At 53.5% G+C, this 12,741-nt stretch overlaps 4 protein-coding genes and 1 non-coding gene across 5 annotated transcripts; 3 read left to right on the plus strand and 2 right to left on the minus strand.

Moving 5' to 3' along the window:
* Positions 1-194: 194 nt before the first annotated feature.
* QC762_705340 (uncharacterized protein) lies at positions 195-4,194 on the minus strand (the record flags this gene model as incomplete). The annotated part of the gene is made up of 6 exons (XM_062893385.1): positions 195-1,836; positions 1,891-3,626; positions 3,696-3,761; positions 3,833-3,979; positions 4,063-4,128; positions 4,192-4,194. 6 exons carry the CDS (start codon positions 4,192-4,194, stop codon positions 588-590), a joined length of 3,267 nt encoding a protein of 1,088 aa, XP_062739183.1. The 3' UTR covers positions 195-587.
* A 1,781-nt stretch (positions 4,195-5,975) lies between these two features.
* Positions 5,976-7,865, minus strand: ALG8 (glycosyl transferase; the record flags this gene model as incomplete). The annotated part of the gene is given in 5 exon segments (XM_062893386.1): positions 5,976-7,131; positions 7,190-7,462; positions 7,528-7,634; positions 7,691-7,800; positions 7,814-7,865. The coding sequence occupies 3 exon segments, from the start codon at positions 7,602-7,604 to the stop codon at positions 5,976-5,978; spliced, it is 1,506 nt and encodes a 501-aa protein (XP_062739184.1). The 5' UTR covers positions 7,605-7,634; positions 7,691-7,800; positions 7,814-7,865.
* QC762_705360 (uncharacterized protein) lies at positions 7,858-9,887 on the plus strand (the record flags this gene model as incomplete). The annotated part of the gene is made up of 2 exons (XM_062893387.1): positions 7,858-8,549; positions 8,624-9,887. Exons 1-2 carry the CDS (start codon positions 8,452-8,454, stop codon positions 9,885-9,887), a joined length of 1,362 nt encoding a protein of 453 aa, XP_062739185.1. The 5' UTR covers positions 7,858-8,451.
* A 747-nt stretch (positions 9,888-10,634) lies between these two features.
* Positions 10,635-12,083, plus strand: QC762_705365 (uncharacterized protein; the record flags this gene model as incomplete). Its single annotated transcript, XM_062893388.1, has 4 exons — positions 10,635-10,675; positions 10,838-11,374; positions 11,445-11,511; positions 11,577-12,083. 4 exons carry the CDS (start codon positions 10,635-10,637, stop codon positions 12,081-12,083), a joined length of 1,152 nt encoding a protein of 383 aa, XP_062739186.1.
* A 123-nt stretch (positions 12,084-12,206) lies between these two features.
* On the plus strand, positions 12,207-12,279 carry QC762_0107710. Its single transcript has one exon. It is a non-coding gene; the product is annotated as a tRNA-Val (tRNA).
* The last annotated feature ends 462 nt before the right edge of the window (positions 12,280-12,741 follow it).

Raw genomic sequence — 12,741 nt, forward strand, 5'->3', positions numbered from 1 at the left:
AGGAGAAAAAAAGGGGGTTAGTGAAATCAAGATGTTCTTTTTGACAGATTGATAAGTTTCTACACAGACAACAAGCCTACATACAGTGAGAACTCCCTCGGAAATATATGTAAATATGTATGTACGACCTGTATGTATGATGTATTCCATCTATTTATTAACCCGCCCATCCCATCCCATCCCACTTACTACACCCCTAACCCTGTTACAAAACACATACACACAACGCTCCTCCTCCTCCTCCTCCTCCTCCTCCTCCTCCTCCTCCTCCTCCCCATCCCCATCCCCAACCTCCTCCTTTGCCTTTTCCTCCCTTGATTTCCCCCAGATAAAAACCTTTTTGATGATGCGCCAACTACCCAGCTCAACATAAAAAAACAAGCAAAACAAACCAAAAACTCTATAAAATCAACGCCGCCAATCCACCATCGACATGCAAAATATGCCCCCTTTCCCCTAATTAAACATCTAAACCTCACACGCACAAACAAAGCCCATGCCATCCGCTGTAAACTCAAGACAGAGAGAGAAAAGGATAATGAACAGCTTTTTTTCTTCAACAACCCCTTCTCAGACTAGAGAAAAAATCACTTCATACTCTGCCTCCCCCCCTTCTTCCCCCTCGTAGCATTAGCAACCGGCTCAGCCACCACCTCAGCCACCACCGCAGCAGCAGCAGCAGCCTCCTTCTTCTTGGTCGGCTTCCTCGACCTCGCCGGCGGCGGCTCAAGACTGTGCAAGTGCCCAATCTCTTCCATCGCCGTCGTGTTCGTCCAGTTCAGACACCTATACTTTGGCTTCTCCTTCTCCTCCTCCTCCTCCTCCTCTTCCTCCTCAACCGGCGCGGCAGGAACCGAGTGCCTGACCCGCGTGCTCCTCTTTCCCTTGTGAGGTTCCGGAGACACCTCCTTGACAGAGGCGGTCTCCTCTTCCTTCTTTTCTGTGGCGCCATTGGTGACAGACTCCTCTGTTGGGGTGGCGGGAGCGGCGGTGGTGTCGTCGATGCCGAGGTATTTCCTCCTGTTGACCATGTTTTTCGCAATCTTGTCGCGGTAGTTGACCAGTTCCTTGCGGAGCTTCAGCTCGTTGACGCCGCGGGGGTCGAGCCAGGTGAGAAGCTTGTCGACGTCCTCCTCCCGGTCGTAGTAGCCCCACTGATGGGCGTTGAAGACGCTGGTCTTGCCTTCTTCGAGCTTCTTCCGCTCTGGGACCGTCATCTCAAACTTGGCCTTGTACTCCTCCTGATACTCCTCCTTCGTGTCGATGTAACCCTCCCTCTCCAGCTCATCCGGCCCCTGCACCCAAATGCAACCGTTGGCGTACTCCGCCTCGGCTGTCGAGCTGTCTGGCAGACCACCATACGGCATGCCGTTTCTCTCGAACCAGTAGTATCGGTTCCAAAACCTGTCCTTGCCCAGGACTCTGGTTCTGGGACAGTCGGCCTCCCGGAGGTCATTGTCGATGATGGCAATCTCCTTTTCGCACTCGGCAATGTCGTCCTCCTTCTTTTGAATGTCTCTGAGGACCTTAGTGAACTGTTTGGACTGCTTAGGGACCTTGGCAGCGGCCTCGGCCTTTTCCTTGCGCTCGGCTTCCTGTTCGGCTTTGCGCTTGCGCTCAACGGCACGGTCGTGCCCCCGCCGGAGCTTCCGGCCATCCTCTTCAGAGTCTGGAATCTCGTCAGATGTGTGGTTAGCTTGGAGGTCATCAACATCAGTCATCTTGACGTCTCCATTTATGATGGCGACCTTGGTAGGCTCCAGAGGTGGGCTTGGCGGGAGGTTATCTGGAAGGAGGATCTTGCGCTGATCATTCAGACTCTTCAACTCCTCGATTCTGCAAAGATGTTAGTGATCCAGTCTCCATGTCAGACATCTCCGGACCACTCACAGTTGTTTCCTCTTCCTCTGCCACTCAATCTTTTCCTTTCGGTAAGCAGTCATGGTCTCGCTGCAGTCCTCCATGTACCCACGGATGGCCCTCGTCTCAGCAGTCAGCATGCAAATAATCTGCAGCGCCTGCACCCGATAGTTGATATCAAGTGTGGCATAGTTCCGCCGAACCGTCTCCCGACTGGGTTCAATGTCGACCGGAACCAACTGCTCCAAGAGCTCTTCACAGCTAGCTTTGAGCCGCTCGCTCTTAGACAGCTGGTGCAAAAGCCCCACTATGATGAGCTCCCAGCCGCCATCCTTGAAGCTGCGTTTCCTCAGCTGCTCGATCCAGTCAAAGCCCTGAAGCACCTCTTCGGCACGGTGCCCCGGCGCATCGTCCATCTCCGCCTCCTCTTGCTCTGCCGCCGCGAGTTCTGCCGCAAGCCGCTCCGCCTCCAACTTGGCCATGCTGCTTCTGGTGGCCCGCCCGGATGGCTGGGGCTCTGGTTCCGGAGTCGGTGCCGCACTCTCTTCCGGCTCCTCTTCTTCTTCCTCCTCTTCGAGCTCTGGGAGCTGGATCTGGACTTTGCCACCCTCCGCCTCAGAGCTCACCAAGATCTTGAGGACGGAGCAGTGAATCTCTGTGAAAAGCTCGACTGGCACCTCTTCCGAGGCAACAAGCATGGCTTCCACATAGTCATCAAATGTGAAGGAGTCGAGCTTGAAAATTTCGCAGTACACGTTCAGAGTGTCCCAAGTCTCCAACAACGGGCCAACACTCTTCATGAGAATCTTCTCGCTGAGGGGAGATTTGGACTCGGCATCCACTTCGACGGGCGTGTCTTTGCACATAAACTTTAGTTGTGGCCTCACATGGCCCCTGAGGTTCAGCTGCAGGTCCTCGATGGGATACTTTGGTGGAGGTGGGGGCGGTGGCGGCTCGGGCGTTTGCGGTACCATTGGTGGTGGAATCTGACCGCGGAAGGATATCGGAAACTGGAACGGATTCCCAGGAAGTGGCAAATGCATAAACTGGCCAGGCTCGTGCGTGTTGCCGTTGGCTTGCATCGCCTGCTGCTTGGCCCTAAGAAGAGCACGCTCTGCCTGGGCAGCCTGCTGAGCTTTGGATTTGTGACTTTTGGGCGCCGGCTTCAGCTCGGGCAATCGAACGGGACCGGTAGGGCTAATCGATCCCGACAGCAAGCTCGAGTCATGGTTCGACATTCTTTTCTGCGCCTGGAGCTGCTTGCGCTCCTGGAGCTTGGTGTCGAAGCGCAGGTGGGCCGGTACGCGCGTGTCGATGTGGTATTTCTCGGCAACCTCGTCCTTGACCAGCCAAGGCGCCCCATTCCAAGCTTCTCTCGTGACTGTCTTCTTGATGTACTGGCGCAGTACCTGCTTTGTGAAGATTTTGCGATCCCGAAATATATGCGCATCGTCGACGACCGCCTCCTCGGCAGGCGACATGGTCAGACTGACAAAGTAGGTCGCAAAGGGTTTTGACAATGTCCCGTCGGGAAGCATTTTGCCACCAAAACGGGTCTTGTCCCTGACAATACCAGCGAGCTTCTCGGTGTGGCCTATAACTTCCACCAACACGGCCTCGCCGGGATAATAGTCGTTTTTGAACTCGTCGTATATCTGATCGACGAGCGTATCGATCCGAGAAACTGTCGAAAATTGGACGCGTCGGAGAACGGGGCCCTTGAGAGCTTCGGGGAAGATGTCATCGACCTCGGCGGCATTAGCGAGCTAGGCAGGGCAAGAACCCTCGTTAGTATGTTGCCGGGATGAAGGAGGAAGAAGCCGGACCAAGCCTACCTCGCTCTCGAGCGCATCAAAGAAACTCAACCCAGAGTGACCGGTTATAGTACAGATGAAACGTTTCTGCAAGAGTGTGAGTATAACTAGTCACGCAGACAGAGCTACTCGAGAGTGGAAAACGGAGGGTGCCATACTTGCTTATAAAAGTCCATCCTGAAACACAATGTTAGCATTTTGAAAATCAGAGGAGTCAGAGACAAGCAGTGGACGTGGTTGACATACCGGTTCAGATAGTCTTCATAGGTGGTAAAGACCTCGCCGGTCTGAGGGATGTGCCATACCTAGTAGCAAGAAAAAGTTAGAAACCAATTCAATTGACCAGGGGGTGAATTCAGGAGAAAAGGGGGGTGGGTAGTAGACACACCTCCTGCTGCTCATCATCAATATCAGGCACGGGCAGAAACTGCACCGGCTTGCGCTTGAATTGCACCTGAACATTCACAGTGGTTAGTGGTGACATGGGGACCACGGCGGGCGAAAAGCTGCGGCCTACCATGCCGGCGGCGGCGAGGGGGAGAGGTGCCGCGCTATGTAAGCCTCAAACAAAAAAAATCGGCTGCAAGGCTGGGGTTCAGCCTCGTGGATTTGGAAGTTGTGACGGTCAGAGAGAAGTCAGGGTGAAGACGCGGTGAGGTGGATGATGGGGACGCGTTGAGATGTTGAAGAAGAGGAGGCGGTGTTGTGCGGTCTGGGGTCGCGATCCGTGGCGGGTTGGGTGGAGAGGTCAGGGTTCGCGGGCGGTGCGGGTGTTGTGTGCGGGTGCCCAGAGGAGAGGAGCTCGCCGAACGTACATGCAAGCAAGGCGGACGGGATTGTGACGGATCAAAATGATGCTCTTCTCGAGCTGTCCCTGGGAGATATCTCTTGATGTTTGAGCGAGGGGCGGCGCGGCGGTTGTTGCTGGCGCTGCAGGCAGGAGTTCGCAAGCCGTGGATTCGGGAAAAAGCTGGAGGGCGGTGGGTGGGTGGGAGAGTGGGAAGTTGGAGGATAGAGGAAAAAGTTCAACAAGGGGAGGAGGGCGCGCAGGTGATAGGTCCAGCGTGGTGCTGGTCTCCCGGACCCGCCAAGCAGGGACGGCATCCCATGGCTCCAGCTCCGACCCCCAAAAAGGGCTCCTCCTCGTCCACACCTCGACCCCCCCCCCCAGGAACCCTATCCTCCCGACAACCCGCCCGACCATGCAAGCTTTGCCCACGTTCTTGTACTCGCCATGCTCGTCGCGACGAGGGCTCTCGAGTGAGCTCTGAAGCATCCGAATCCGACAGGGCATCAATTATTTATGTCCAGTAGACTGCTCGCCAAAATTTGTTTTCCAAGGGTAGGGGTCCGCTCTTCTTCCACGCCAGAGCCGAGCCAGCTCTCGAGGCCCCCCGGTAGACCACCACCCGCGTCGACCGTTGGGCTCCGCCAGTACCTCCCCCTCCAGTCCCCCGGCACTGCTATGGGATAACACACTGTGTTCTGCACCATTTTGCCTCCCCAGAAACAGAGGGAAAAGCATCAATGTTGTATTTCTTTCAATCCCGTGTTGATGTTGGGAGATGTTGCCCCTGAATCGGAATCTGGACGTTAAACATTGTATGTGCATGTGCTCGCTGTTTTTGGCAAGTACCAGTACCTCCGCTCTCGACACGTCCACTCAGCCATGTCAGCGCAATCAGCCCAGCATTAAACCTGCTGCATCGGCCCTCGTCGCATCTGAGAGGAATCGTTGATGCATTCAGCATATTGTTTCCCCCCAGAATATGCAGAGGTGGCGTATCTGGTGTGCACCGTGTATATGCTTGTACCGGTACTTTGTGACATCTTCTGCGGCGTGTTGCTCGCGGCAATCGCCGTGTGTAAGTCAATCTACAGGCAGATCATTTCTATGACCTCTCCTTCTTCTCTGGTGAGTGGCATCGGAAAAGACTCCGGGGGACGGCTGCGCGGGTGCAGCGTGTGTCCAACTGATGCTTCCTGTTTGCCTCCTCCTCCACTGGCAGTACCCCATCTGCAGGTGATGAGATTCTCGTGCCCTCTCTCTCTCTCCTCTCCAACTCAGATTCAGTATCCAACAATGCCTGCCGCGTCCCACCACCACCACCCCGGCTTGTCCCAGCCCGTTTCTCCACACTGAGCAGGGTGTCAGCCTCGCGTCGGCGAATCGTCGGCTGCCGATAAACTGATAAGCCGCTACAGATCCGCTTATTCATCACAGGGGTTTCAACTTCATTTTGTTGTCGGATGTAAGGATGTGCTGAAATTGGAATTGCGCGTAAATGTATGTATCTCTATCTATGAGGTGAAATAAACCACCAAAAAGCCCACCCAGCTGCCGACAACTCCAATAGCCGAGTACGAACTGGTGAACATGAGAGGGAGAAACTCGTAACTTCTGCCGAAAATGATCCCGTGCAGCAGTGAGCAGTACAGGATGAGCGGGATGCTCACTGTGATGTAGAGCGTGCTGAAGCGGTCAAACAAGAAGAACCTCGGCCGGGGCGATGCAGGCGCGAGACGGTCGAATGCCATCAGGAACAGGATCAACCAGAAAATGGTGTATGCGGTCTTGATCGGGAACTCGGCCGGTGTGAACAAGAGCGGGAACAGTGAAACATGTCCCGCAACAGCCAGCGGCCGGAAGGCACCAAGATAGCGTCTGTCCCTGAGAGCAATGAGGCTGAATGGTATGATGACCAGGAGGATGGCTTTCTCGTGGACGTGCCATCCGAACAGGAAGGAAGCATAACCGCACAGCGTGACAGCTCCAATAAAGGTATCCCACGTGGGCTGACCAAACAGCCTCACAAGAGGAATGACCTGGAAGATCAAAGTCGAGGCGAAGCACACCTGTGGCGTGATGTCGGGAAGGACGGCAAACGCAGTGTCTCCGACCAAGCCACGGGTGACGCTTTGGAGCGCGCCGCTCTTGACCGACAAACCAATTCTGGGCGCGAGGACGATCAAGACTCGGTCCACAAACGAATAGATGGCCCACACGTTTGGCGCCCAGTAAGCATGGCATAGACCCCGAGAAAAGGGGAACAGCCGGCTCAAGATCTGGGGGATCTGCCCCTTGAGAGCAAACGGACCAAACGCCACCCCAAAGATGGCCGCAATTCCTCCGCCCAGCTTCACGCAGTTGAGAAACTGAATCCGGAATATCGACTTGGGAGAAAGGCAGTAGGCTCTGAGCAGGAAGACAAAGTATGCCGGCGCGAGGTAGAGGTAGATGTGCTTCATGCACAGCAGCGCCGCAAACAACAGGCCGCTCCACAGTAAGGTCGACTTCTTCCTAGCCAAAATCAGGGACCAAATGAGGATGCCGTACATGCACCCGTTGTACTGGAAGTGAATGTGATCGATAATAAGGAGACCTGGTGACAACAGGATAGAAAAGGCAGCCGCCTGGGCCGCGCGCTTCGATGTGCCATTGCTTGAGTCCACAAATCTAACCACAGTCAGCTTGCGCGCCTTGATAAACGCAACACGCAACAGGTATTTCTTACAATTGGAGAGCGTAGACCAAAAGAAGTTCCGTGATAATCACAGTGAGCCTCTGGAAGTATACCGTCTCCCAGCTAGCGTATTCGAGATTGCGCACCCTCAGCATGGCCGGGTCGGCCAGCTTCGCGACCTGTGACATGATCCATTCAAAGTATGCAAAGAACGGAGGGTAGTCGAGCGTCCATTCGGACGTCTTTTCGTAGTACCACTCCCATAATGGTAGGCTGTTGGTGATGGCGAGCCAGTTTCGGTGGACTTCGAAATCGGTCGATTTGCTAAAGAAACATCACGTCAGTCACCGATGCGCGTTGAGGGGCTAACGTTGTGACAGGAAGCTCACTATGCTGGGAACAACAAGATCTTGAATGCGGCAGCCACTACGGCGCATTGCGCAAGAGTAGGATAGATCTCTCCCATGGCGACATATCGGAGCGACTCTCTCTCTCTCTGTCTCTCTCTCTCTGTCTCTCTCTCTCTGTCTCTCTGTCTCTGTCTCTCTCTCTCTGTCTCTCTCTCTCTCTGTCTCTCTCAATTCCAGGGCGTCAATCGCAATTGTGGACTTGGCCAAAAATGTTGACAAAGTGACGGCAACAGCTCTGGTGGGGCCGGCAACCTGCACAAATGTGGGTTTATGCACCAGCCACATCTCTCCTGCATTCAAACGGTTGAAGAGTGCGGCGCCACCGTTTGAAGTGATGGAAACAAGCCACGAATTCCCCGCAGGAACAAACTGCGGATTTAGCAAGGACCCCTGTTTCCGGTCTTGAACTTTTGGAGCATCAGGTTCCGGCTGCTGCAGGGGAACAGCTGGTCTTTTCGATTCGGGGCAGCCTCAGTGTCAGAACCTCCAACACCGGAGACAGATTTCTATTCTTGATATTTCTAGAGTCGTTCCAACAATTTCTACAGATATAGACTAGACCTCGGACTTCTCTCCTATCTAGTCAACTCTTCTGTCTAAATATTTTCTGTTTACATCCATTACTGTTTCCCCGCGCTATAATTACCACGTTCTGTTTAAGCTTCCCACCGATCCGACCCTGGTCGTCCTTTTTGTATTTCTCCACACTGACCGACCCGACCACCCGCCTGTCCACTGTAGAGCCAAAGTGTCCTTTTAACTGGTGACCACTGTTGAAATCAGCCAGCACCTTTCTCGTTGGTGGTACTTACTTTACTTGAACATACTACGTGAGACCTTCAATCCTCTTGTCGTCGACCCCATCTTGCGACCGAGCAGATAAGCCAGCCATATCGATCCAGGATGCGCTCGCCATCGAGCTTCGCCGTGCTCGCTGCGGCTTTGGCCCAGGCGCATGCGCAGTATCTTGTCAATGACCTCAGTTTTGGTTATGGCCCCAGGTGTGTTCTTTTGTGGGCGAGTTGGATTCTTGTGTTGTGCAGGTTCTGACGTGGTCGTGTCTCTCCGTCTTCAGAATAGCTCCCGAGGGGCAGCACCAGATCCCAAACTATGGAATGCAAGGCCGACCTGGTCTTCCGGAATTGCTCTCCAACAAAATCATCCTTACGCCAGTAGCCCCCGGTAACCAACGCGGTGCTGTCTGGTCTTCAAATCAGCTCAACCAGCAGAACTGGATCGCCGATGTCGAGTTTCGTGCGAACGGTCCGGAGCGGGGTGGTGGTAACCTCAACATCTGGCTGGCAAGGGACGGTGCCCATGTGATCGGGACCGAGAGCATCTACACAGTCGGCAGGTTCGATGGTCTGGCTCTGGTGATCGACCAACACAGCGGGTCTGGCGGTATGCTTCGCGGCTTCCTCAACGACGGTACCACCGATTATAGGTCCCAGCACAACGTAGACAGCCTGGCTTTTGGTCAGTGCAGCTTTGGTTACCGGAACCTCGGCCGTCCCACCCAGATCAAGATTCGACAAACCGACCAGAAATTCAGCATCGAAGTTGCCGGGCGCCCATGCCTCGAGAGCGACAAGATCCGCCTTCCTCCCGGATACAACGTCGGTATCACTGCCGCCTCCGCCGATACGCCTGATTCCTTCGAGGTGTTCAAGCTTGTTGTTTTGACCGACGACAGCCATCATTATGGCGGTTCTGACAACACCCAGCACCACGACAGCTATGCATCCCATCAGGAGAACACCCACCAGCAAGACCAACATTACCAGCAGCAACAACAGCAGGAGGAGCCCAAGAGGAAGATGAACTTTGGCCGCGGAGGTCAGGCCAAGATCGAGGATCCCTATGACAACGTAATTCCCGACCAAGATGCGTCCACCATTTCCACTCAGCAAGCCCAGTTTGCCGATCTGCACAACCGTGTCCAGAGCATCAACCACCATTTGTCCTCCATCTTCCGCACTCTTGGCCAGAACCACGGTGTCGGGGAGCAACGCCATGCCGAGCTCTCATCCATGATCAACGATGTCAAGAACTTCCTCCACCGCCTGGACAAGCTTGACGTTCTGGAGCATCGTATGGGAGATGTCGAGCGCGAATTGAGATCTCTTCGGAGTGAGCTCAGCGGAAAGTTGAGGGAGAGCGAGAACGCCATCAAGTACCACGTCAGTGACAAGCATGAGGCGCTGCATGAGCATGTCAAGGAGCACGCCGGGACTGGACACACCAAGCTGATTTTGGTGATTATTCTGAGCCAGGCGGTGTTGGCCGGTGCGTTTTACATGTATAAGAAGAGGAAGAGCTCGCCAAAGAAGTACCTTTAGACCCTAAATTGATGAATGGGAGAATGGCGAAAGAACCTGGGCGGGGGGATGTATAAAACGGTTGCTTAAAGAAGAGAGGATACCTGGAAGAAAGGGACGGGATAACAGGGATATGATGGATGTGCCTTTTTTTTGGTTCTTTAGCTTGGCGTTAGATTGGGAAATGTTTGAGTTCATGATCTTTTTGGTGTTACAAATCGAGACGGTTTGAATCATACTACTACGATGGATGGTGTGTAGTGGTGCAATGAAGAGGGTTGTATTCGACAATCTTGGAAATGCCGTGAATGGTCAGAGAACCAAGTTTTGGATTGACGGGGGTGGGGTCCGAGCTCAATGGGGCAACTTCACGGCGGCATGTTGTTTACTTGCCTCTTGCATACAATCTTCGTCTTTGTTCTTTCATTTGTACAGCTCATGATCTCGCTGTCCGTGAGTATTGTATATACTCCCTAGTTGAGAGGGTAATTGGACGACTGGCTCTCTTATCTCCAGTATCCCCCGCAGTATCTAACCATACGCTTACACTTCTGAAACTCGAGCTCACGCCCAGCGCTTGCTCACCATCATACCTCGGGCCAGCTGATCAAGCTGAGGGGGTAGATGATGAACACTCGAAGATTGACCCTTCTGGGTCTGCTGTTAGGGACACAGGGAGTGAAGGGGTGGGATCATGTCAACCCTGCCGAGTTGAACAGGGTCATATCCGAGACAGAAACACCTCTGCTGGTTGCTTGTAAGTCACGCATGCCGCTTCACATTGTCTTGCTTGCGCCTCAGCTAACACAGTACTTTCTAACTACCTAGTTGTAAAGGTACTACCAGCCTTCCTTTTTTTCCATCACACCAGTCTCAACTGACCAATGCATTCTCTGCCCATAACAACAGCCAGAGGAGTTCGTCCCCCCACTCCTCACCATAGATATCTGAGTATCTAACCACCCCTATAGACCTTCGAGCGCCTCCCTCGAAGAAGAATGGACAACCGCCACCGCCCTCGCCGATAAACACTCTCGAACCCTACTCAGCATCGACTGCTCAGAACACCCAACCCACTGCGAAATCCAACCCTCCATGACCTTCCCCTCCATCTTCCTACTCCAAGCAAACAAACCCCCAGTTAAATACCTCGGTCCCTTGCTATCCAAATCCTTGAATAACTTTCTGTCTCGGTCCACCCGTCTCCAGCCAACGCCCCTCACGCAAGTAGACGACCTTGCCAAGTTCAAAACCTCGGATGAGACAGTCTTTATTCTCTTTCTTCCCCGGCCGCAGGAGTTTGTTACCAGTGTATACGAAGACCTCGCCCAAAAGTACAAGAATGAGTTCACCTTTGGAACTGTGGTGGGGGTTGATAAACTTCTCGAGAAGGAAAGGGTAGATTTGGAGTTGAAAGGGGTGCTGGTGGTGTATAAACCCCTCGACGGCGAGACAGAAAAGCTTGACCTTACAACAGTCAACTCTGGTGTTGATGAGATTGAAAAATTGTACCCCCCACCCCCCACCTTTCCATTTTACATGTCCACCCACTCCCATAATATACTAACGCTCCCATAGTATCAAAGAATCCTCCCGCCTCACAATAACAGATCTCTCCCCCTGGAACCACCCCCGCCTTCTCGAGGTGACCTTTCCCCTCCTCCCTTCAACCCCCCCGTTCTACCCCCATCTCTTACTAACCTTGTATAGCTCCAAAAACCACTGGTCTACCTCTTCGCCCCGACCCCCTCCGCCCGTGACAACCTCCGCAGCCAGTACCTCCGTTTTGCAAAGGATTACCACCAGCAATTCGTCTCCATTCTTGTTGATCCTCACCTATTTCCTGATCTCATGCCCCAGTTGGGGTTGCTTGACACGACAAGGTTCCCGGCGGGGGCTGTGCGCCTCGTGGCTGAAGATAAAATATATCCTTACCCTCAAACGGAAGAGATGACGTTGGGGAGGGTGCAGGGGTGGGGGATGAGGATTTGGCAGGGGGGGGTTGAGGCTTGGGTTCCCGGTGGTGGTGAGAAGAAAGGGGGGGATAGTGGGAAGAAGGAAGGAGGGGGGGATAGTGGGATTAGGATTCAGGGAAAGGTAGGGACGAAGAGGAAGGTTACTGTTGGTGGTGGGGGATGGGGGAAGGGGAAGGGCAAGATTCCGACGATACCAGGGGTGAGGATTAATATTCCTGGGGTGAGGAGGGATGAGCTTTAGGTGAAGAAAAGAAGGGGGGAGAGGTGAGAAAGATGAAAGAAAAAGAGAGGGGGGGAAGGGGAGAAGGCAAGAAAAAAAAACGTAAAATGGAAAGGTACTCCTGAAATCAGGAGTTGTTATCTTTGACCGACCCAGGGATCGAACCTGGCACCTTTTGTGTGTGAGACAAACGTGATAACCACTACACCAGCCGGCCTTTGAATGAGGGTTAGGGTCGGTGGTTGGATTATTATTTGGATTGTAATGGAGGGGTGGTAGGTTGCAGGACAAAGACCCAGAACCAACCGGAATGTAGTGTCAGGAGGTCCAGCCTTGAGATAGATCTCCCATGATAATGCTTTGTATAACACTTTGATTAATGGCTAAAAAACCAATATCTTGAATGCATCTCACCGGCCCGGATACCATCGGGGCTCGGCTCCGGTACCTCTCCCGATCCGATGTCAGGAACCCCGCAGCCTGTACTACTTCTCCAACTTGCCTATCAGGGAATGACACAGAAACGGCCTAGATAAGGGACGCCTCGCATCACATAAGCTTTGCTCTTATCTAATTGTTTGAAGAACTTGATATCCACCCCACACACGCTCATTCTCACTTTCATAGCTCCAAGAGTGAAGACCTCAGTAGCAGGCAGTTTTAGAGACGGGACTTTGTA

Source organism: Podospora pseudocomata, chromosome 7 (genome assembly GCF_035222375.1).
Source record: "Podospora pseudocomata strain CBS 415.72m chromosome 7, whole genome shotgun sequence".
Taxonomy (NCBI): domain Eukaryota; kingdom Fungi; phylum Ascomycota; class Sordariomycetes; order Sordariales; family Podosporaceae; genus Podospora; species Podospora pseudocomata.